At 37.1% G+C, this 26264-nt stretch overlaps 1 protein-coding gene across 6 annotated transcripts in view; it reads right to left on the reverse strand.

The window, feature by feature from the left end:
• PKP4 (plakophilin 4) overlaps positions 1-26264 on the reverse strand; it is a 233813-nt gene that overhangs the window by 65323 nt on the left and 142226 nt on the right. For all 6 annotated transcript variants that reach the window (XM_032410053.1, XM_032410062.1, XM_032410044.1 and 3 more), the window contains one exon: positions 11603-11637. In XM_032410053.1, the coding sequence (XP_032265944.1) occupies positions 11603-11637 (35 nt within the window). The remainder of the gene's footprint in view (positions 1-11602; positions 11638-26264) is intronic.

Genomic DNA, 26264 nt, shown 5'->3' on the forward strand with positions numbered 1-26264 from the left:
TCTAGATTCTTGGGTCTTATGCATACTTATGCTATCTTTTAAATATTAAGATAGTGGCTCTAAAAATTTTACTCATCTAGAAAATGTTGAGTGAAAAGTCTTGGAAAATGGAAACCATTAATGAAGTGTCTTCTAGTTCACTTTAAACTTTGCTCTAAACATCAATTAGCCTGCCTTGAAATCCATTGTAAAAGCTCATCAGCCTGGATTCAATTTTGTGGCTTAAGCAAACTTAGTTTCTGCATAAGCTGGTATAAAGCACTTTATTTAATTTCTATAATGCAAATCTGAAAAGTATTTTATAGTTTTAAATGTCACCAGAGAGATCTCTTCTTCATAAATATTTTAAAATTCCTGAATTCTGTTCAGGAATACAAAATGATTAAAAAATAATTATTAGGAAAAAAAAGTCATATAAAATGGGTATTTATCAAGTATTTTTAGTCTAGGGATGAATTAAAATACAGGTGTCACACTTACCATAAAGAATTTATATATGTAAGAGGAAAACTAGAAAAAGAAGGAATTTAGAATTATAAAGATGAAAAGAAATGGATCACACATGTCAAGTTTCTAACACTGAGTTTACAAGTAGGTACTCATAAAAGGCCATGGGCCTCTTGCTTCCTACAGAGAAAGCTAAAAAAAGAATAAAGGATTTTCTGTGATGTAAAAAAATCAGTGATCTATGGAACAAAAGTGCTCAAAAATCATTCAAATATTTTTTCAAAATTCCTTTTAGGGAAAAAAATGTTACCAAATATAGAAAAGAGTATATTTGATAGTATGAGATAGAAGATAGATTCCCTCTGTTAAAACAAAACAAAAACCCCGAAAACAAAAAACCAAGAAAACTTCCTTTAAAAAAAAAAAAAAAATTTTTTTTTTTTTTTGGGAGAGAGGGAGGGGGGGGGGGAGGGGGGGGGGGGGGGGGGGGGGGGCGGTGCAGAGGGAGAGGGACAAACATACTCCCAGCTGAGCCGGGAGCCCGACTTGGGCTGGATCCCAGGGGATCCTGACCTGAGCCCAAGGCAGATGCTTAACCGACTGAGCCACCCAGGTGCCCCAAGAAAACTTCTTAAAAAAAAAAAAACCCATAGAAATCTGTAAGGGTAGGATGATATTCCTATCAAAAAGAAATGAATAAGTCTTCTGAAACTAGGTTTTACTGTAAATTTTCTATTGAGTTATCTTTTTTGGTAAAGATTATCAAGATAGAGCTAAATGCAGACTAACTTTGGCTTATGAATGAAATGTGGGGTTACAGATGGTAGCCTTTCTGACATTTCCCAAAGCAACAACTGTAAACTGAGGAAGTGTGGCTCTGTGCGTTGAGGAGATGGTAACGGAAAAACGAGCTTTTAAACTTGATACTTTTTTTTTTTTAAAGATTTTATTTATTTATTTGAGAGAGAGAATGAGAGAGAGAGCATGAGAGGGGTGAGGGTCAGAGGGAGAAGCAGACTCCCTGCCGAGCAGGGAGCCCGATGCGGGACTCGATCCCCGGACTCCAGGATCACGACCTGAGCCGAAGGTAGTTGCTTAACCAACTGAGCCACCCAGGCGGCCCTAAACTTGGTACTTTTCTATTTTATTTTAGGTAGTTAATAGAATATTTGTTCACATATCATTAAGAGCATGAGAACACTTAAATGTTTATTTAACATGTTTATATTAAACATAAAATGTTAGAGGCTAAAACTGGATATGTGATTTTAATACAAAGTCCTACCTTACTGGGCACTTCCGGTGGCTCAGTTGGTTAAGCGTTGGACTCTTGATTTTGGCTCAGGTCACGATCTCAGGGTCGTTGAGATCGAGCCCTGTGTTGGGCTCTGCACTGAGCGTGGGGCGTGCTTAAGATTCTCTTCCTCCCTCTCCCTCTGTCCCTCACCCCATGCGTGTGCTCTCTCTCTCTAAAAAAAAGTTCTAATTCAGTGTATTTAAGTCTTATGGGGGTGTGTTACATACATCCCCATACAGTATGTGTAAATGGTGTAAGAACATTCGAATATTCGAATGCGAATATTCTTATTTGGTGGTTGCCACTTATCCACAAACCTTGTCCAGTCTTTTCACTATAAGCATCTTTGCTATAGATTACTTTACCATAAGCAATTTCAACACAAACACAATATGCCAAGAACAAACAACAGTGTAGAAGGCTTATCACAGGACAACACAAAATTCAGTTTCAGAGATGAATCCTAGTATTTGAAATCTGATGCCCCTCTTAATGAAGAAAATAGAGAAAGTGTGATGCCAACAAGGAGACAGAGCAACAAGCAAAAGTGTATAATGCTATCAACCAAAGACTTTGAAGATAAATGCTTAGGTACAATCCGCAAAATAAAAGCAGTATTGCCATGACTCTACATTACACAATTTGAATGTATTCAAATATTTTGCCTTTTGCCATAGTCCTCTACATTTTGCTATTCATTTTTCTTATTTCATTATGTCCTTTGAATGAATATCTCTATTTTTTTTCATGATTTTATCTTTTATAGTGCAACTGCCTTATGGCTAATTAGTTAGGCTGTGAAAGTGTTTGTAGCTAAGATGTGTACAGTGAAGCTACCTAGAACCTGCACAAAACAGCAATAAATGCAGAGTTCTAAACTAGCAGAAAGGCTGATGTCCGCACATTATAGGTAATTCAGCTGAAATTAGGATTCATTTAACAAAATCCCACTATGTGGAAATAAACATTAAGTAACGTCTACTGGCTGGAAACTGTCATTCATCTCATAGTGGATCATTTGTGTCATGGCTCACACTGGCAGCATGGCCAACAGCTGGCTGGCTTTAACATGTGTCACTCTCATGTACTAGTTTCATCCCCAATATGCTGAACCTTTTGTTTAAAGAATTTGTATTTCAGTTTTTTAAAATTAAAGTTTTCAAACATAAAGGGAGAGAGAGAAGGGGCGCCTGGGTGGCTCATTCAGATAAGCGCCCGACTCATGATTTCAGCTCAGGTCATGATCTCAGAGTCCTGGGATCAAGTCCCGCATCAGGCTCCACGCTCAGTGTGGAGTCTGCTTGGGACTCTCTCTCTCTCTCTCTTCCCTCTAAAATAAATAAATAAATCTTAAAAAAAAGAAAACAGAAGTGTAATTAACAACCTTCCCAATTTAATAGTTAACAACATTATGCCATACTTTTTATGCTCCATTTATCTTCTTCCTTTCTTCTGTTATAGAATTTTAAAACAGATCCCTCACATCAGATCATTTTGACTCTAAATACTTCCATATGTAGCTCTGTAAAATAAGGACTTCAAAAAACTACATTTATTCCATCATACCATATAATGAGTTCACAGTCAAATTTTCCTGATGTCTCAAAAATTTGTCTTCAGTTGGCTTGTATTAGTCAGGCTGAAATAAGATTTACTGATGGTGTTGGACTATGATTGTTACTTAGTACCTTAAATCTAAAAAGGGGCTCCCATACCCTCATTTTCATTTTCTTGGCTCACTGAGGGAATCACAGCAATAAACTCAGGATGCTCCACATTCTGAATTAGCGTGTGGGTTTCTCATGGTGGCATTTATATATCTTTTAACCTCTGTATGTCTTTTAAGCAGAAAGTTAGAGCTAGAAGCTTTCAGGTCAAACTTTTGTGGTTAGAATACTTTATGGTGTTGTGTACTTTACATCGTGTCATATTGTAACTTTTACAGTTGTTACAATCAGTCAGCCAATTCAAGTGATGGCAGTCTGGTCTTTCCATATTTTCAAGTTCACTATCAACCTCTCTCCTAATGCACACTGTAATCGCCTGGGATGGGGGTGGTTGTAGAGCTTAGAAACTATTGCTGACTGAGTCCCACGCCCAGGAATTTCTAATTCAATCAGCCTAAGCTGTGGTCTGAAAATTAGGAATTTAAAAACTCCCAAGGTGGTTCTAATGTGCAACCAGGATCGAAAATACAGAGGTTTCTGCATACACTGACAATTTTTGCTTGAATCATTTATTTCATTAGAGGATGCAAATTGGTGATTTTTCTAATTTTATTGTTCTTCCTACATTTATCAGCAGAAATTCCTTTGGTATAGTTTAGTTATCTTAAAATAGCTATTAATGGCCAGGGTTATTTGGTTATCCTAAAATATAATCTGTACAGGACTGGCAGGATAAACTTTTAATTCTTTTCTTTAATTACCACTAATTAAATTAATTTACTTATGAGTAGGTAGTATTCTCAGACTGCAGTGTGGGATCACGTGGTATCTTCAAAGACCGCTGATGCCTGGTTCAGGCCCCAGACTTGAACAGCTCCACAGGTGATTTGAATGTACAGCAAAGATGGGAACCTCTGGAATGAGGTATTGGTACTTGAATTACCTCCAATGGCAAAAAAAAAGTTTGTTTTTTGCTTGTTCTGGTAGTGGTTGTTGCATTTTTGTTGACAGAAAAATGTATGTGATCATTTTGATCCAGATATGAAAAGAAAAGAAAGACAGGAATTCTATTAAATTCCAATTTCAGGTCGATCCCCAACTTCCATAAGAACTAATCAAATGAAAGAATCGTCAGTGTATGCTGGTCCCCGCGTAATGTTCTGATTTAACGAATATTTAAGAAGCCTTCATGGAGTATCCTTTATTTCACCAAAAGCAGAAACTTCTGGGAGTGAGGCTGCCATGGATCTCCCCTGGGGGAGATATATGGCATGAAGAAAAAAATGGGAGGACCACTTGCACCTGCATAAACAAACATTTTCACAAGATTTCTTATACCCATTTGTTCCCCTAGAAACCCATTTCTTTTTCCCCACAGAAGCCTTTTCTGCCCACTTCCTCTACTCCATTAAGTTAGGTAGTAACTCCTAACTTTAGCCATTTAGGTAAACTACTTTTGTGAACTCCTATGTGTATATGAATACTTTGGGATTACTTTTCTATTAATTTAACTGTTGTCAGTTAAATTCACTGCCCCTCCACCCCAGTCATTTAACCTAAGAAGGCGGAGGAAAAGTCTCACCCCCTCCTACAAATTATTATGCATTTTTGATGGGCAATTTGACAATATTTGCCCAAAAAGCCCCCGTATATACCCTTGCCCAGGCAGTTCCACTTAAAAAAATGTAATCGACAAAGACACTCAGACAGATGTACAGAGAAAACTTTTACCATGGTTTGTCAAAGGAAAAAATTGGGGAAAAATCAAATATTTACCAGTTAGGGACTGCTTACATAAATTTTCTAAACCATGGGTACTTAGCCATTTAAAAAGAGGCAGATCTTCATATACTGATACAGAAACACATGCTTGGTTTTTACTATGCTGTTAAGGAAAAAACCCAAGTCATAGGATAATGTATAATATATCCTCATTGAATTAAAAACAAAACAAACCCAAAGGGGTGTGTGTGTGTGGGGGGGGGCTTAGTCATGAAACATTAAAAAGTTAAGAGAACATTTATAGTGGTGATTTAGGAAGCTACCTCACTGTAGCTGTGGTAAGAAGACTATCATGACTGTGTGGCTCAGAAGGCCTGAAATAATAAGGGAGGAAAAACTTGGCCGGTTTTCACAGAAAGTCGTATCCTCCTGTTATTTAGAAGAGAAATAGGAAGGAATGAATGTATGATGAAATTTGTCACTTATACAATTTACAGCCACAATAAATCATAACATCCAAAATCCTCAATAAAATAATGGTCCTTTATACATGATTGCTAATCTAATATCCTATTTATGAACATGTATAATACAGATTCCTCTTCTATCGCCTTTATAAATCCGGTACATTTCTACTGAGGCATAAAGTGTTCCCATTTAAGTTTGCGTCTTATCTCATGATATGCTGATGCTTCTTTGTGTTGTAAATTACTTGCTCCAGATGGAGGAAAAAAGAAAGATAAATTGACTTAGGGCTAGTCTCTCATTTATCTTTTATCTTCTATCTTCAGTATTTATGTTTTTTTTTTTTTTTTTAACTCACCATAGTGGAAGAAAGTTGTGCCCATTCATTTTAGGAACAAAATGCAAAACCTAATCCCTATAAAGTCTTAAATTTTGTAGTGTACACAAACTACTACTCTCAGTACATACCACACGATAATGATTTAAACGGACAGTATGTGAAAATTGTGCCACTCCAGTACATATTCCACAGTAAACGGATGTGGCACTGTGAAGCCGAATCTTCTCAGTTTAAAATTTCTGTTTTATCATAATCTTTTTCATTCCCTTTCATATTTATTACCAAACATCAACTACCTCAACTCTATGAAGTCATTAATATTTTCTCTCCTACTCATTACTTATTGTAAAAGACTGATTCAAGTCTCTTTACCCTTTAATGCCTTCTAGGTCAACCAGAAATTCCCCTTACTTTCATTCTCCTGTGTCCTTTGCTAAACTTGTTGCTTTCGGAAAGACTAATCTTTTGGCTTCTTTACTTTCTTAGGAGTAGTAATTCCCAATCAGTTATTTAACATACACTAATATCTGCTCTTATGACTATTTCTCAAGTGCAAGTGAACCTGATTCTTTGGCCTGTCGGAACAGACGGTGCACTGGGGTTCAGAAGAAGTCTCCTTCTCTTAATCTGCAGGGAATGGGGGGTCAGGGAGGCGGTGAGGAGGGAAGGATAGGCTTCTCCTGCTGACGCCATGCTGCTCCCCGCTCCTCATTTTACACATAAGTACTAAAACTGGAAGCTGCCTAGACTATAGTAATTTTTTTTCCTGGAACAGAAAAACTGTGAAATTGCGACGTGTGGCACAATTCACTTTGCAGGATGTGGCTGGAGGATTTAAGTAACAACCAATGAACACTTTGACAAAAGGACTCAATTTACGGTTTCAACAGCTTCTGTCTGGTAGGTAACACACACTACGTATGGTGGTGTGTTTTGTTTTGTTTTTTTGTGTGTGTGAGTAAATTGGTGTGCTTTTTTAAAAACGAGAAGTAAGCCAGAGGTCTTTTTTTCTTTTCTTTAAAAGCTACTCTGCATAATATTTTCCATCATAAAGAATTATAATTACATGTGCATATATTTGCATCTCACTTTCTTCAGGCCTTTACCTATTATTCTATTATACAGTTTCATGATTATAGTGTTTATCTTCTATTTTACTGTCTGTGTCCTCAAATGCTACCTCAAATTTTGGCAGAACATAAGAGACTGTACAAATACATAAATTTTTAAGAGGTACAAAGATGTGAATGATGGAAAAATGGAACACTAATAAAAGAGAAAACAGGAAGGAACACTAAGACAACACTCCTTCCTCACTCTTTTTTTAGCAGAACATACATAAAAAAACACAAAAATGCAAGGTTATAAGAGATGCAAGACTAGGGCAGAAACTAAGCCAAAACAGAAAATGATAAACTCCCTTTACAAAAGACAAAAGGATGCGCATTTTATGTTTTTAGAGATTAGATATGTAATGCTGGTAAGCTAGAAAATACAGAACAATGAAGAGAGGGAGAACAGTAAAGCAAGATAACAATAAAGTATAAATGCTTCTGGGGAAGCTTCTCCTCAAGATTCCTTCTCAACCAGCCTGAGGACACAGAAATGTTTTGTAGAGTGGACGGTTATTCCTCATGCTTTGGGAAGTCATCTCTTTGAGCACCAAACTTAAAAAGCTTTGGCTTTTTTTACTTTCCAACAGCCTACTAACCCTTATACAAAAACCAACCAAACGACTGAGGGACCTAAACGACCAACCAACCAACTCAAGCAAATGCGCAAACGGATTCTGAACTGAATCATAAAGCAATGGAAATCTTTTCTGCCTAGGGCATCCTGAGCTCTTCCTTAGAAAATGACTCTGCTCTGAGTTAGCTATTTAAAACAAAATTCAGCAGCTGGTCTCCGTTTCTGGCATTTCAACAGAATGTACCATCCTGAAAATACCTGAGTAGGCAAGGATCTCTCCCAGGTAGTGATCAAACCACTGCCCTGCTAACAATTCACGTGACTGCTCAAAAACTTTTGAAGTGCCAAGCTTTTCAAGTCAAATTTGTAATATATGTATAAAGGTAGAGAAACTGTCTGCAGGAAAACTTCAAAATATTAAAGAAAAATGAGGAACAATAAGAGACTTTCAATCCTAAATCTTTCCATGTAATCCTTTCTTATTTAAGAAACCAAGAAAATTGAATAAAGATGTTACTTTTGTCAAGATCTAGCTAAACACGGAGGAGACTGAAGACCTTTTAAATATATATATATATATATATTTTACTTTTAAGCCACCCCTGCCCCTTATTCTGGGCAGGACTGCCAAATTCTAAAAATGAGATGATTTTTATATACTATGTTTAGTATCTCTGCATGCAATGTGGTAAAGAGAAGATAACAGTTAAAACTTTACAGAAAAGTAGCAGCAAAACTGCCATTTTATGCCATTATTTATTTACAATCAAACCTCTAAAGACATCTATACTACTTAGAAAAAGAAACATGAAACAAATCAGATTTTACTCTTTTATGCATACAACCAAATTTCAATTTTCTACCTTTATCTTTGTAGCTTATTGCCATAGTTACAACTTAAATGTCCTAAGTATGGCTTGAAAGTAGGCAAATTTAAGAAAGCACATAAGTAACATGAATACAGTTAAAATAATAGAAAGTTGAGTAAACAGTAGTTGTGATTGCAGTGGCTGAAGATTAATGCACTCCTCTTCCCTCAAAAGAAAAATAGGGTAAGTAAATGTAACACCTGCCAGGTATGAACAGGAGTTTGGGTTAAGAGTGTATTCCAACAAAAGTAAGGGATGAAACAGTTATATTAGGTGTGATTTACAAATGTAGCTGTGGTGAAGACAGATGAATTACTGGAGTTGTATTAAGTTGTATTGTAAATACCTAACACTAAGGTATTTAGGGAGCTACTTGGACAATATACACAGACACACATACATAATATTTTATCTATATTTAACTCATTAGTAAATCATGAAGGTGGTGGTCAAATGACTGAAGCTTATGAGTAAAAGTACCAGAGGGGAGGGAAGGGGAGGGGAGGTAGAAAGGACATCAAGGGCCCAGAGATCTCATTCTCTATTATGTGTCCTTCCTGATCTAAGTTCATTCTCTCTGTATGCAAATCAACACAATTATACCCTGTGCCTGGCTGGCTTTAGGTAGTGAAAAACCACCACTTGCCTGTTTCAGCTCAGCTCAGCCAGGTGTTCTCCAGCTCGGCTCTAGGCAGCACTTCTGGCTTGGCTTTATCTTCTTCCTGGTTCCAGCTAATGCTGGAAATCTCCCCCTGCCCCACCTCCCATCAGTGCTCCAGTTTAAAAACAAAACCACCTAACCCATTGTCCCCTCAGTCCTAGAAATGGTAGCAGCTGTGGGTATGATCAGTCTCTTGTGTGTTTCAGATGCTGTTTAATTCTCCCAAACCTTGCAATCCGCACCTGAACCATAACCTCCCATATCAAATCCCTCATATGGAATTACCTGGCATGGGCTGGGTGTTCCCCACTTGACTGATACAGCTATCAGGCTTGGGCTTAAAGAGTTCTCACCTATCAAACACAACCACTCCAACAGAAAAGGCCAATATATAGGAGATTTTAATATTTTGTAGGTAGAAAGAAATATAAATGATGATGTCAAATGAGGAAATACAAGAGGATCAACGTTACATACCTAAAGGGAGGGAGAAATAATATAGTCTTTTCAGGAAGGCAACTTGGTTACACATAACAAGAGTCTTAAAAATGTTCATATACTCTAAATAATACTTTATTTCCTAAAAGTCTAGCCTAAGGTAAGTCAAAAGTACAGATACAATTTTATATACAGGGATATTTACCACAATGTCATTTATAATAGTAAAAAATTAGAAACAACCCGAATGTCCAGAAATAGGGACTATCAGTAAATATGGTATATACCTGTAGTTTTCCTTTATAGCTCCCCCCCCACCACCAAATTTTGAGCGTATAGAGTTACATACCTCCACTAGACTTGAAGCACTTAAGAGGACAAGGATATTGTTTTAAACTTTGACAACTATGTGCTAGAGAACCGTTTAAGGCTCTCAAGAAATATTTCTGGAATAAATTAATGATGCACTATTAAAGATAAACTTACAGAATAATTTTATATTAAGTGGTAAATTTTTGCCACAACCAAGTACCAAATGACTACTGTGTGCTTTGCATTTTTCTTTAAATTTTTCAAATCACTTTTTAATTAGTTTATAGTTCTGGTATTTCTCCTGAGGAATATTTCAATCAGGTGACTTTTTGTTCAGAGGATTTTCAGTGGTTCCCCATGACCTGCAGGAGAGTTCAATTTAGAGTTGTATTTACAGATCTCTATAATTTGACCCAATGTGGCTATCTAGACTTTGCGCATTTTACCATCTCTCAAACCAGTTTTAAATGTTCGGATGTGACATTTCTGTCTCTTTTGCTGTGCAGTAACAAAGCGCTCTCCAGAGCCTGGCCACCCGTCAGTCTCTAGGCTCCAGTACCATTTTCTCTGCGAAGCTATCTCAGAAGGAGGTTGTCCATTTACAACAGTGTTTTCCACATAATATATTTCTGGCATCTAACCGCATATTATTTCATGACATGATTTTCCTTATATTAAACTACTGCTATGAGACTTATTGCTAAGTAGCCCCTCATATGTCTTTGGTCTGAATAAACACTACAATTCTTGGGAACAGCTTCTTTATAAAACAGCAGAGTGCCTTGTATGCGCTATGAATAACACCAAGATCCTGGTAACAGGTTCTGGTAAACTCAGATACCAGGCATTTGGTGATTTTTGAGTTTTAATCAAGTTCAAAGCTCATTTAAAAATTGCCAAAGTATTTAGATTTCAAGGCCCATTCTACCATTTAAATATTGATGACATCGTCCTCTACATTGTAAGCGCCATGGGAAGCGCAGGATCGTGTATGTTGTGCCCATCACTGTGTGACCAGTGATGTGTACAGTACTGGGTCCATGGTGTAGGTGCTCAACAAACACTAATGAATGAACATCTACTATGAAGACATCAAATATTTGTGAAAGGGGCTTTACACCTTCCTTAATGTAATTCATCCTTTATATGAAATGAATTTGGGGTAAAAAGATAAGGAGATTACATCAGAAGCTTCTGGACTGTATTAGAAGCTACCATATATGTTTTACATCTGGGTACATAAAGAATATGAACGTTTAAGGCAACTCTTCCCTTGAGTGTGGGAAACACTATGAAAGGAAAGACCTTGATTTATATAAATGATTAGCCAACTTCCCCAGGTGATGCAGTAACTTTTGTGAGGGCATTACTGTACTTTCTTATGATAGAAAAGAAAATACTTAGATAATATATGTTGATATTAAAAGTGTCCAGTGATTATAACACTGATATGTTGATGTCCAATGCTTTAATTTTCTTTATAGCTGACATATACAAACCTACTTCACAATGTTCAAAACAATCAAGTAAATTAAGAACTACTTCAAAGCAAAGTAGTTCAATATTGTCACTAGTAAAGGCTCTGCTTGGCTTATTTCACCAAGAGGCAGTAAATTGAGAAAGCAGGCTATGAAACTGTTCTTGTTGTGTGTGTAAGACATAATAAAGATTTTTTTATATGATAAAAACTCATACCTGTTGATCTCCAAGGAAATGACTTCTCAGTTGAGCTAGAGAAAAGGGGGGAAAAAAAAGGGACATTTACTTTCTTTGTCATAAAATTTAACTGTGGGCCTATTTTGCACATAAACATTTAATTTTCACATTGCATTACATAAAATTATAAAAATCTCAGAATTTAAAGCTACTCTTCTAAGTGAATTTTTAGACACTATTTAACCTTCCATATCAATTTGAGACAAAACTGTATTTCTACTAGAAAATTAAGGCAAATTATAAAGTGACATAAGATTCCCCTTGGATAAGACAAATAAAATAGCATAACTATATATGATATTCATGGTACTTATGATGTATTATGTTGCTTTTTGTGATAATTAATATGAAAACTACATACACATTAAAAAGAACATCTACATTATACACAAAGTACTTATATATGTATGCACTGAACACAACACATTAAAAAGGACCCAAAAGGCTGTTAAGAACTTCATTCATTTTAGTTATTTTCAAAAGAAGCCCTAGAAACTATTAATAGACACAAAAGTTAATGGGGTTAGTTTGAACTGAATTTACCTTATAAAACTTAAGTCATATAAACCTTTGAATAAAAAATATAAGGTTTGAAAATCCAGGAGAATATTTTAGCTTTACATGTCTCTAACAGAGTTTAATAAATTTAAATTTTAAGAAATTTGTGCATAAAAACATTATCTGTGCCTCCCTGTCCCCCACCTCACACGCCCCACCCTCCAACTACAGGAAAGCAGGGTGCTAAGGGGACAGTGTGGTAGAACATAGGAACAAGAGAACAAGAGGCTAGATTATCAAACATTTGCTTAATGAAGTACTTCACATAAGTTATCTCCTTTATATTATCCACAACCTTATGAATAGATACATCATCATCCTTATTTTACAGGGAAAGAAACTGGCCAAAGTCTTTGCTGTTAACCAGAACTGCTGAGATCTAAACCCAGGATGGCCTGATTCCAAAGTCAGGGCTTCTCACTACTATATATGGCAGAATGGCTTATGATCCCATTTTTGCATTAAACACGTACACATACACACATACAATATGCCTAGAAAGAAGTCTGGAAAAATAAAAACCAAAGTGTTAACAGTTATTTCTGTGGGGTATAACTAAAAGTTTTTTTCTTTTCCTTCTTAAACATTTGTACTTTTTTGAAATCAGAAAAAAAGTACATATTGGCAGATTTTTAGAGTGTTTTAAATTTAAGTAAAAGGTGTATGACTTTGGGCTTAAGGAAACACTATAAAATAAAGGACTTGGAACAGAGAAGGGAAAATGCTTTGAGTGCTATAGTTCTACGATTTTAAGTTCTTGTTACCCCCTGATATTTTCCCAGTTCATTAAGTGGTTAATGAAACTCCAGATTCTGTAAGAACTCCCTAAACTTCAGCTTTGTGCCTGAGTGAACTGCCTTTACTTTGTCAGAGGCAAAGCAGTTTACATTCCAGGACCTTGAACTAGCTGCAAGCAGGCTCCTGGTGAATGGAGTCAATCAGTTAATGCAAATTGTTAGCACTCTGCTGATGTTCCTTTATCTGAGGCAGTCCTGATTTCAGAAGGGACTGATGGGACAGGAAAAGATGCCAACTTGGTCAAATATCAGTAAGGGCACATTTGTCGTCTTGCTCTTGAGGGTGGGTTATCATATTCTGCAACTCCAAAAGTGGTTCCCTACACTGAATCAACTTCTCTTGAATCTGTTTTTATTTCATTCTATCATCTAAATTAGTTTTCTAAATACTGAGGTTGATATTACCCAACTGTGATCCTATCAAAATGTTCATCTGGTCTGCCAATATTAAAATATGTGATAAATTAAACTGCCATCTAGAAATGTTTAATATACCTCAAGTTTCGTGGGAATATCATGAAAATTATCTTCTGAGTTTGAAACTTACATAAACTTTAATGAAATACCTTTACAAGATTTTTTGTTCTCATAATTATAGATCACAGGATATAATTCATGTTAATTGCTCAAACTGGGCAAAGGTTGTGGCTATTTTGCTCATCTTTTTAAGTCAAGTGCCTGCCATACTGCCTCACACATAGCAGATGCTTAATATATGTTGTTGCAACAAACTGTAGAAGTAATAGAGTTTTTTTTTTTTTTTTTACATTTTTAAAAAAGATTTTTTAAATTTATTATTTATTTATTTGAGAGACAGAGAGAAAGAGCAAGAGCGGGATAGAGGGGCAGAGGAAGAGGGACAAGCAGACTCCCTGCTAAGCAGGGCTACATCCCAGGACCCTGAGATCAAGACCTGAGCTGCAGGCAGACACTTAACTGACTGAGCGACCCAGGCACCCATAATAGAGTTCTTAATTGTTCTGAATGGTCAGGTATATATAAAATACCAGTTATTACTTTGCTCAAGCAGGTCAACTTATTCTCCTCCATTCTAGGCAGGAAATTCCAGTAGCCTCAATTAGGTTGCATTTTTATTGCCGATAAGGCCTTTAAGGTCATCAAAATACATATGATCTCACTGATATGTGGAATTTAAGAAACAAAACAGAGGATCATAGGGGAAGAGAGGAGAAAACAAAACAAGACGAAATCAGAGAGGGAGACAAACCATAAGAGACTCTTAATCATAGGAAACGAACTGAGGGTTGCTGGAGGGGAGGGGGTGAGGGGAAGGGGTAGTTGGGTGATGGACATTAAGGAGGGCACGTGATGTAATGAGCACTGGGCATTATACAAGATTGATGAATCATGACTTCTACCTCTGAAACTAATAATACATTATATGTTAATTATTTGAATTTAAATAAAAAAATAAGCCATTCCTAGATGAAGGCAATGGAAACCTCAGTTAATATTTTTCGCTACTCTATTTTAGGTAAAAGGTAAAAAATCATCAGGAAAATAAGCTAATATTAGGATTAAAAATAAGCAAAAAGTTCCACGGTATTTTTTGAAGACTATATATTCAGCCCAGTTACTTCACACTAATCTTATAAGTTCTGTGTTATAACTGGTCAAGACATGTTATTCAGAACAGTCTATTTTCTTTTGAAGCACTCATTTTAAATGATTCTTAAATTGTTCACTACTCTGGGATTTGGGGGATTAGACAATAAATATGTGCAATTTTGAAATGCTGTTATGTCACTGAATGTAACCTGCTTTTATCAGAACAATTAGAGGCAGCTCCATACTAGAAACAGGCTTATACTCGCCTTCTTCCCTTCCTCTCCAACTCTCTAATCCTAGAAACATTTCCCCAACTTTTATTGACTGTCTACAATGTGTCTATAGGCACTATGCCCACAAATGATTCCATCCCATTCCCTTTCACTTCTTATCTGAAGATGCCAAGTAGCTTGTGTTCTAGGAGCTTTCGCTGGAATGTAAAACACATTTTAAAATACAAGAACTGAATCACCCACGATAACTTCATTTCAGTAGAAAGATGCATTCACAATTTCTAATGACTTAATTATCAACAACCTTCTAGAATGAAATCCATTCATAAGTTTGGGACTGTCTAGTCACACAGTGAACAACAATTAAAAGCAAGTTCATCAGCAAATTAATATATTAATGCGAACAATATTAGTTTTAAAGAAGACACCATACCTTCATCACAATGTTATATAAATATTTGTAGTAAACCACTGTAAAATTCCACACTTCTGAAATTAAATGTTTTATTTTTCATCTCACACATAAATGGAGGCAAAAATATGTTTGCTAGACATGTATGGCTGTGCAGTGTCTTCAAAACCCTTATTTTGGGACTGTCCCACAAGGCAGAGAACGCGCCTGCTCACACTCCTCTATGGGGAGGGCGGGCCAGCGAGTGAGGGTCTGTAGGAAGCCACGCGAGGGGGTGGCAGTGGTATAGCGGGGGGCATCTACAGCGGACCCAGCAGTGGCAGTGGGCACTGTTCCTGGACACGCTCACTCAGAATCAGGTTCTCTGGCCTTCCTAGAGATTCCACCAAGATGATACCAAAAAGCTTTTAGTAAGTTCCTGTGGTGCTTACACAAGCCAGAGAGGATTCCATTTGCAACCAAAAGCCCTGACTGATGTTATCATCAAACCAAGTGTTATGACTGAAAACAAATACAAACAGGCCCTCTGAAAAGAGCCCAAACCTCAGTCTTTAACTCTAGAGCTGTACTTCCAAGTGCAGACTGGATATAACACACTTTGTATTCAACATAATGAAACTCTTTCCCCCGCAAACCAACTCCCAGGTAATCATGACCACCTAGTCACTCAAACTGAAGAACATGGAATCATTTTATTGTTTTCCACCCACCAGTGTGGCAAGCTCCATGATGGCAGCAAAGTCGGCCTCATTCACAGCTGTACCTCCAGAAACTAAGGCAGTACCTGGCCCACGGCAGTCACTTAAAACATACACCTTTTGAATTCATCCCTACTACCACACAGTTCAGGCCTTCATCTTCTCAGTGTCTTTTTGGCTGGATCATCCTTTTAGACTCTCCTAACTTGTTTTCCTGGCTTTGATTTCTCACCCTTTCAGGCTCTCTTTCCTGCTGTCGCTACAGTGATTTTTCAAACCTCTGGATCTGACATCATTCTCGTGATGCTAATGCGTAAGAGATCCACAGAGGATACAATTCAAACATCTTAGTATGCCCAGGCAGCCCTCTGCCACCCGGTTCCTTCTAGTCTGCCCTTTTCCACACAAACCTACACTCTAGGCACTTCTAATTACTTGCAGTTCCCTCACATGCCATGTTGCTTCAGGCTGCCAATGTTATTTGGGGATAGAATCTGTAGAAACAGTCTGGAAACTCTTTCCGAATTACACAAATTCTAGAATGGCATATGCAGGTACCCTGTTACAATATTTATGTTATATACCCATGAAATTGAACACTCCAATATTACATTCACTCTGTATCACTTGGGAATAATTTTGAAAAATGGTCTACTTAAGTCTGTCCCCAATTTCATTCCGATTTACTGTGTCTGATGTGGGCTAGCTTGCGTTAGCGGGCACTACAGGTAAGCGGTAGCGGAGGGGGCAGTGGAGAGTTTGATGAAGCCACGTGGTAATGTTACTCTCTCCTTTCCCTCTTTCTCCTAGACCTAGGTGGGGTTCTTTCTATTAGTAGTAGGTGCAGGCTACTACCATTACTCTCCTACAAGACAAACTGAATTGAACAGAACCCAAGAGTTATTTCTCTGTTGAAAAGAAAACCAGGCCACAGCCTGAGACTAGAACATAGTCAAATTGTAAAACTTAACTGCTTTGTTTTATTGAAAAAAAAAAAAAAATCTCTGTATTAACAGTGAAGGGAACCATCAACAAAACAAAACGGCAGCCTACTGAAAGGAAGGAGATATCTGCAAGTGATATGTATCTGCTAAGAGGTTAATATGCAAAATATAGAGAGAACATACACAACTCAACTCCAAAAACCTCCCAAATAATCTGATTAAAAATGGGCAGAGAACCTGAATAGACATTTTTCCAAAGAAGACATACAGATGGCCAACAGACATGTGAAAAGATGTTCAACATCACTAGTCATCAGGGAAATGCAAAATAAAACCACAATCAGATATCACCCTCCATCTACCAGAATGGCTAGAATAAAAAAAAAGACAAGAAATAACAAATGTTGGTGAAGATGTGGATAAGTAACCCTCATGAACTGTTGGTGGGAATGTAAATTGGTATAGCCATTGTGGAAAACAGGATGGAGGTTCCTCAAAAAATGAATAGAACATACATATGACTCAGTAATTCCACTCCTGGATATTTACCCAAAGAAAATGAAAACACTAATTTGAAAACATATATGTACCCCTATATTTACTGCAGCATTATTTACAATAGTCAAATTATGAAAGTAGCCCAAGTACCCACCGAGAGATGAATGGATAAAGAAAATGTGGTGTATATACATATATATACACAAAGGAATATTACTCAGCCATAAGAAAAAAAGAAGAGAGAGAGCTTAACATTTGTGACAACATGGATGGACCTAGAGAGTATTATGCTAAGTGAAATAAGTCTGAGAAAGACAAATACCATATGATTTCACTTATATGTGGAATCTAAAAAAACAAAACAAACAAACAAAAAGCAGAAACAGACCCATAAATTTGAAGAACAAACTGATGGTTGCCAGAGGGGATGGTGGTGGGGGATTGGCAAAATGGGAGAAGGGGAATAGAAAAAAAAAAATCACTGCATTAAGAAATTTTATATGCACACGTACATATATGTGTATATAGAGAACCCTCATTAATAGTTCAAAAATTAAGCATAGTCACCAAACTATGACCAACTTCTTGAGGGTAAAGATCGTGTCTTAATTCTGTGTTTATCAACTAGCATTGAGTAGGATGATAAATAATTGATAGCTGATCTTAATCTTAACTCTTTGTTCTTTTCAAGGTAATTCTTATGTAAATTTTAGAAACTGTTTCATTCTATGGAGTCAGATTCCCTCCCCCCCCACCCCCACCCCCGCTTGATTTGGCTCTTTCTGTATCTTAAAGAGGTTTATTGTACATATAACATGAATCCAATTAATAAAATATTTGCTGATTATCTACTGAGTGCCAGACATTATTAGAGGCTTGGTTGTAATAGTGAGAAGACACAAAGTCCATGTCTTCCAGTGCTTCCAACTGTCTTATAAATACTCATTACAGTACTTATGTGACACCCCCATTGGATCACATGCCCAAAGGCAAGAAGGTGTTAAGAAACTTTTGCGAGGCTGTTCTTAAAGCCAGAAACCTTAAGAGAGGACTCTGATGAGCCCAGCAGTGTTTGATGGAATAAACATTCACATATCTATAACAACCCAAAGTGTGAAACATTTGTCTTAAAACAAAAAAGATCTAGCTCTCCTTCTACTCATGTATCAAGAGGCAGTAAGTTAGTATTGGGACCACTCAGGTAGAAATTTGAACACGAAAGCTCCAGTGGCAGAGATACGCTGCAGTGGGAAATGTATTGCCATATTCTAGAGTTCACTTCAATTCCCACAGCTCAAAAATTGTGAGGGCTGGGAATCAGCCAGTTTGGGATACCACCAACATAATATTCGACATATTCAAGTAAAACGAACATCTTTCCCCTTTGTGTTATGACAATGTCTTCAAATGGTTGCTTAAACCATCCCAATTTAGGAGCATTACATGATCTATTTATTTCACTATTACAACATATTCTTTCACAATGTTTTTAAAACGATTCTTAGGTGATCTTCCTTTACTGAACAGAGGTAATTAACAGATGAACACTCATTAATCATATGTTCATTAACTATTTTTACTATTAGTTTTACTATTTTGAGTTCTGACAGGAAGTTCTGAGTTCCATACAAAAAGTTCTGTATTTCTTCTGCACATCTTAACTCTTCAAGAACTACCATATGTTTACAGATAAAATCTCAGTAGCTCAAATAAATTTCAAACTGCATTTCTCTTTTTCTACCAACTCATTACTGTCTTATTTCCAATTTGTGATTTGCTTATTTTAAAAAGTACCTTTCAACTCTTTCACTTATTAGGTAGGCTTTATTATTCTATTAATTGGAGTTATTCTATTAGAAAGTGTGTAAGTCTTTTGGATTCTAAATCCATTGTGAAAACTTCTGGTGACTCTCTATTAGTTTGCTACAATTTCCTTTATAATCCATTGCTCTAATATTTATAAGTCTACTTGTTAACTGATTCTAAGGTCCATTTCTCAGTTAAAAAGAAAAATGGTTTATTTGGGTTTTTATTTTTTGGCAATGAATTCATATTGCAATTACTTAGCACCTTGTTATCCTCTAGGCATTACAGATTGCTTTTTAATGAAATGCATCATAATCTTCTTAGATATGGACTCTGGGCTCCAGAATTCCCAGGTCACTCCATATTTCCTATTATGCACCTAGGATTTTCTACCCCAGGATTTCTACCCCAGGAATCTGGCAAAATAACTACTAATGATTGCTAAGTTTTAGTCTCTACTTGGAAGTGTTACAAGATAAATTTAAAACAAACTCCCTTAAATGAGTAACCATTCTGTTGAACACAAATTTCTATATCTTCATTAATTTTAATTAAATCTTCAATTATGATATGGAGATAATACCATAGCATACTTTTAAAAAAGATTTATTTGAGAGAGAGAGGGAGGGCATGTGTGTGCACATGAGAGTATGTGAGTGGTGAGGGAGGGGCAGAGAGAGGGAGAGAGAGAATCTCATGCAGACTCCCTGCTGAGTGCAGAGCCCACCACAGGGCTCATCTTAGGATCCTGAGAGCATGACCTGAGCCAAAATCAAGAGTTAGCCACTTAACTGACTGAGCCACCCAGGCACCCTAAATATCATAACATACTTTAAATCTTTTTTATTTCTATTTAGTATTGCTTTGACAACCCTTTTAATTAGTACATTTAAAATTTTGCTCTGTTTCTCTTAATGCATTTACAAAATATTCTACTAGTGTCTTGTGAGTTCTTAGCTAGGTAGAGCTCATTCTGTGCTTTAGCTGTCTTGAGTGCTCTTGAATGCTTGAGAATGCTACTTCTTGAATATCATGTCTGTGGAAGTTTCAAGTCCTTTTTTTTTTAAGATTTTATTTGGGGCGACTGGGTGGCTTAGTCGTTAAGCATCTGCCTTTGGCTCAGGTCATGATCCCAGGGTCCTGGGATCGAGCCCCGCATTGGGCTCCCTGCATCGGTCTCCCTGCTCGGTGGGAAGCCTGCTTCTCCCTCTCCCACTCCCCCTGCTTGTGTTCCCTCTCTCGCTGTGTCTCTGTCAAATAAATAAATAAAATCTTTATGTTATTTATTTATTTGAGAGAAAGAGAGAGAGCAAGAGAGAGAGAGAGCACGAGCAGGGGGAGTGACAGAGGGAGAGGCAGACTCCCTGCTGAGCAAGGAGCCTGACACAGGACCCCAGGATCATGACCTGAGCTGAAGGCAGATGCTTAACCAACTAAGCCACCCAGGCACCTGGAAGTCCCAAATCTTAAAAACAGTCACCATGCAAATGGGTCAAATTTCTCCTCACGTTGACCCTCAACAAGAATGTCCTCAAGTTTATTTTATACTCATAATTAGCAGGGTGAAAAGTGGGGTCTAGAAGACTGAGATGGAATCAAGAACTCTCTAATGCTATAAGCCAGCTTCTGATGTTCCAAGAACTCATACCACCTACTAACAGGTAACTGATAGTTTATAACTAGTTTCATTTTTCCTATGTTTGGAAACAAGGACCTCATGTCTTTCAGTTAGATAATAATTAACTAGGAAATAGGGGCGCCTGGGTGGCTCAGTAGGTTAAATGTCCCACTCCTGATTTCGGTTCAGGTCATGATCTCGGGGCTGGGTATGGAGCCTGCTTAAGATTCTCTTTCTCCCTCCCTCCTTCCTCTCTAAACAAACAAACAAACAAAAACAAACAAAGGAAACAGATCCTTTACATTAAAGAGACTTACTCTCTTACCACCAGAAAAACTAGAGCAGTTAGACAAAATTAAACAATATATTATGATTATTCTGCCCAAGACAGGTGTGGATAGCTCTTCATTCTTCCACTAGGCTATTTCAGTAAGTCAAAGGTAGGAAGGCCAATATGTAGAACAGATAATGAAGGTGAACTGCTTTGCCTGCCTGAAGCAGAGGTGGGGAGTCAGAAGGAAAACAGCTATTCCCATCTACTACATTATTGTCCTTAAGGCGCTCTGAGGAACCTAGTTTGAGAAATCACTAGCCTATAGACAAGGATATCTTAGCAATAATAGAAAGCAATCCTTCTTGGTATCTAACTACTTTTTTTTTTTTTTTTAAAGATTTTATTTATTTATTTGAGACAGAGAGAATGAGAGAGAGAGAGAGAGCACATGAGAGGGGTGAGGGTCATAGGGAGAAGCAGGCTCCCTGCCGAGCAGGGAGCCCGATGCGGGACTCGATCCAGGGACTCCAGGATCATGACCTGAGCCGAAGGCAGTCGCTTAACCAACTGAGCCACCCAGGCGCCCGGTATCTAACTACTTTTTAAGAGCCTCTTCCAAATTTATTTATTGTCTGTTCACAATCAATCTCAAGAAAAACAAAAACTCTTCTTTTAAATTTATGATTTTTTCTAGGACCAAGGTTCCTTTCTGTGTTTTTATCATGGTATCAGACCCTGGCCAATTCTCTATTGGATGGAAACTGATTCCTTCTTCCTAAGAGAGGACCACTTGATCTCAGGAGTCAGGAAAAGGGAAACCATGACAACATGCTCGTAATGGTAGTTTATTACTGTTTTTGTGGTTATGGCTCTGAAATGCCCCTGAAATGGTATACACCCATAATTTGGACTAAGCAAGGCATAACAAGTAAAGACAGGCCAAAGGATCTCTCTTCATAATTTTTTATATGATCTGAGGGTGATACTGAGGTTAGAGAAAAGAAAGGGCACTTGATTGAAAAATGATGTCCTTCATGTAGGATGCAGTTGCTCCTGACCCATCAGTACCAGGACACGAGCCCTGAGTCACCTTTTTTGAGAGTGAATGGATTTGGGCTGACCCATCCACAATCAACACCCAGTCACCTGTATGACCAACAGAAAGTGCAAATAAGATGGCCACAGAAGGGCAGGACTGGGTACCTCATGGAATGCGGGAAAGATCTAAGGCTTACAGTCTGACCCATACACTCCCTCTGTGACATTTTACCTGAAAAAAAATAGCCATACTCTCAGAATGTGCTTTACGATTTTAGTCTTTAAAATATCATGAGTAATAAGGACAGCAAAGTCTTGGTTTCCATTGGCAGTTAGCAAGTTTATAGTAAAATGTATAAACAGCCACTGTCATGAATATTTTTGGTCTCATTATGGGCTCTATTCATTCTCACCCTTATTTTCTTAATTCTTCATTCCACTTTTCCCCATGCTATTCTATCATATTTTGGACTCCTATAATGGCTGTATAAATGAATTCCAGGAAAAGGTAAGATATAAATAAATAATACTCCGACCAGTTTCCTAAAGAGAAAATTATGTATTTAATGCAGAGCAAAAACATTAAAGGAACAGGAAATACTAGTCCTTTTCAGAATTCAAGTAACTTTCATAGGGACTGGAGGTAAACACATTTTAGAAGATGTTAAATATTCTTTGACAAAAGCATTTTGTGTTAGTGCTTTGAATCTATGAATAAAAGATCCAGAAGACCATATGGGAAGGGGAAGTTCAAAAAGGTAGTACTAGAAAAAATGAAACAAACAGTTCCCTCTGGTATCCCCATAAATTATACAGGAAGCATGATTTCTGTTTAAGCCCAGCCCACAACAGGTGTTCTGACCAGTAAAAGTAGAAATCAGAATAGAGGGTTTTCTAACATTTCAGTTGACATTTGAAAGAGTGAAAGCAAGTGAGATGAAAACAGTAAAATGGCAAAATACAACATCAGGCTCTCTTTCCTAAGTATTTTGCCATAACTTAGGGTGCTAGTTAGTTAGGCAAAGGGTCAGCCTTGGAATAGATGGGCTACTGCAAATTGTTTGCATCCATGGTCTAATAACTGCTATTGTCTCCCTCACTTCTATTCTTCCAAAAGCCCTCTGAAGGTAAAAACAAAACAAAACAAATGAAAAACATTTTTAAAGATTTAAAATAAGAAAAAGAGCACACACAAATATACTCTTTCTAGAAATGTGTAAAACAATTTAAATCATATATATACATATATTTATTTATTTATTTATTTATTTATTTATTTATTTAGAGAGAGAGCATGTACACAGAGTGAGCAAGAACATGAGCTGGGGGGAGAGGCAGAAGGAGAGGGAGAAGCAGGCTCCCTGCTCAGCAGGGAGCCCAATGTGGGGCTTGATCACAGGACCCTGGGATAATGACACGAGCCAAAGGCAGATGCTTAACTGACTGAGCCACCCAGCCACCCATAAATCTTATATATTTTTTAAAAGAGCTGGCACCGGTAGGGAGTAGGGAAAGGGTCCTGTTTTTCTACTTGCTCTGCATGAGATTGAGCAGAGTGAACATGGGACTAATCTGCAGAGATCTGTAGTAAGATACACTGGCTGGCATCCAAACCCCTTAAAATTTGTCATTATAAATAGCTTTGTTTATGATGCATACAATTTCATTTTTTTACTTTAAAAGATTTAATATGTTTTGAAAAGCCTATGTAAAAATTTACTCAAAAGCAATTTTATCATAAGCTCCAATTTTTTTATTAAACATATACTCCCTTGATTATTTATCCTATTTAGACATTCAAAAGCAAATGATTTATTCACATACAATTCTTTATACTCATATAAAGATGCTATCACATTTGGCATATGTCTGAAGAACGCTATTCACTTTCTTTCTTTCTTTCTTTTTAAAGATTTTATTTTATTTATTTGACAGAGAGAGAGACAGCTAGAGAGGGAACACAAGCAGGCGGAGTGGGAGAGGGAGAAGCAGGCTCCTGGCTGAGCAGGGAGCCCGATGCGGGGCTCGATCCCAGGACCCTGGGATCATGACCTGAGCCGAAGGCAGACGCTTAACGACTGAGCCACCCAGGCGCCCCTCACTTTCTTTCCATTGATCACCCAATGTAAAGATTTATTTTTAAAATTTTTATAAACAGTAAAGTTTCTTTAATTTCTGAAAAAAAATTTGTTTTCATTGTGTGAAAAGAACAAACATGTTTCTTAAGTTTCTGCTTTGCTTTTTGAAAAAAATGATGTTTCTCACTGTAATAGCATTTTCAGTTCTTAATTCACAGACAAGCACCATAAATAGCTGTTTTAGTGCTGAAGGAGGAATGAATTCACACGTGAGATAAGAGTACAGAGCCAGGATCATCAATAACTGTTCTGGAAAAAAAAATGGACACAAGGATACAGTCAACATTTGGCATAACATATGTAATGTGTCTATGTAGTAAAACTTAGGAAAGTGGTTCTAGAACGCTTTAAAATCTTCTGAAAGCTCTCGTGGATCCCTAATTTGTCACACATCCCCTACCCTAACCTTGTTTCCTTCTCTTCTCTGTTTATCCCCCACACACAAGTGTGAAGGGTTTCCAAACTACCAAACAGGGGAATGAAAAAAAAAAAAAAGCCTATCAGAACAAATGAAAAGGAATGACAATCATGATAATGGACGGTCAGGGTAAAGTCTCTTACAACAGCATTCTGGATACAGAATGGGTGATCCATAAACACTGTTCAGTGGTTGAACAGGTACCTTCCACGGCAAACAGACAGGGCAAGTATTTGGGCAAGACTGTGTTAATTCTTAGCTTTAATGGCCAGCATTTTTCTTTTGAGAGATATGAATGAAAAGAACAAAAATGGGTTGCAACCCCATGAAGAAGGGGTTGATCAGCTTTATCTCCCTTTCACTTCCTCCTCCCATTCATTGCCATAATGAGCCAACATCATTGATGGAAAAGGCAGCATGAAGTGTGTGGAGCACTCCATATAGATTCACAGTCTATGCAATTTAAATAGTCTTTATTCAAACTACTGAAGAGAACATCCACCACTCAGATTTTAAGAAATAGAACCATCCTAATTTTATAAAAATGAAACAAATTTTAACCATAATTTCAGTCAGAAAATAAAGAGCTGAATCACTTAGCACTTAATAAACTTTTTGTTATACAATATTTAAAACACACACGTATATAGTAAAAAAGAAAACAGTATAATAAATCCCTTATGTATTCATTACCCAGCTTCAAAAAAAGGAACATGTAGTCACATTTCATCTATACCTTCACCTACTATTTTCTCTGAATTACTAGATTATTTTGAAGCAAGTCTCAGACATCTTATCACTTCAGTAATAAATACCTGAGATGTACCTATAAATACAGATACTTTAAAAAGACCACATTCACAATAACATTATCCCACCTAAAATATTAAAAGTAAAATTCTTTTTTTAAAAAAAGATTTTATTTATTTATTTGAGAGAGGGAGAGAGAGAGAGAGAGAAGCAGGCTTCCTGCTGAGCAGGGAGCCTGACGTGGGGCTCGATCCCAGTACCGTGGGATCATGACCTGAGCCGAAGACAGATGCTTAACCGAATGGGGCACCCAGGCTCTCCTAAAAGTAAAATTCTTAATATCAACAAATATCTAGTCAGTATTCAAATTCCCTGTTTTGATTTCAAAAACAGTTGGTTTGTCTGAATCTAACCAAATCAAGGTCCACCCGTTATATTTTGTTGCTAGGTCTCTAAACATCTCTTCCTAATGCCTAGTTTCATTCTCCCTCTCTCTTAATTTTTTTTCTCCTGTTTGAAATTATTTCATTTGCCCAACAGACTGGATCTGACGGACGGCATCAGCACACTGTCCTTTAACATGTTCCCTTGGCTTCGTATTTCCTATGACTAGGTATTTATATTTAGATGACTAGCAATTCTGGGGCAAGAATACATCACAAGTGACATCATGTACTCCCACTGCGTCACATCAGGATAATATAATTTCTGACTGTCTCCCATTTTGTAATATTAACATAAGGTAGATCGATGGGTTCAGATGCTGTTGATGATTACTGATCTAGATATATTAATTATTTCGTTAGCGGGTGCAAAGTTCACCCAAGTTTTAACTTCTAGATTTATGTACTACTTCTGTCAGTCATATAATTTCTACCTTTGTATTTATG

This window comes from Phoca vitulina, unplaced genomic scaffold (genome assembly GCF_004348235.1).
Source record: "Phoca vitulina isolate PV1807 unplaced genomic scaffold, GSC_HSeal_1.0 scaffold1, whole genome shotgun sequence".
NCBI lineage: Eukaryota > Metazoa > Chordata > Mammalia > Carnivora > Phocidae > Phoca > Phoca vitulina.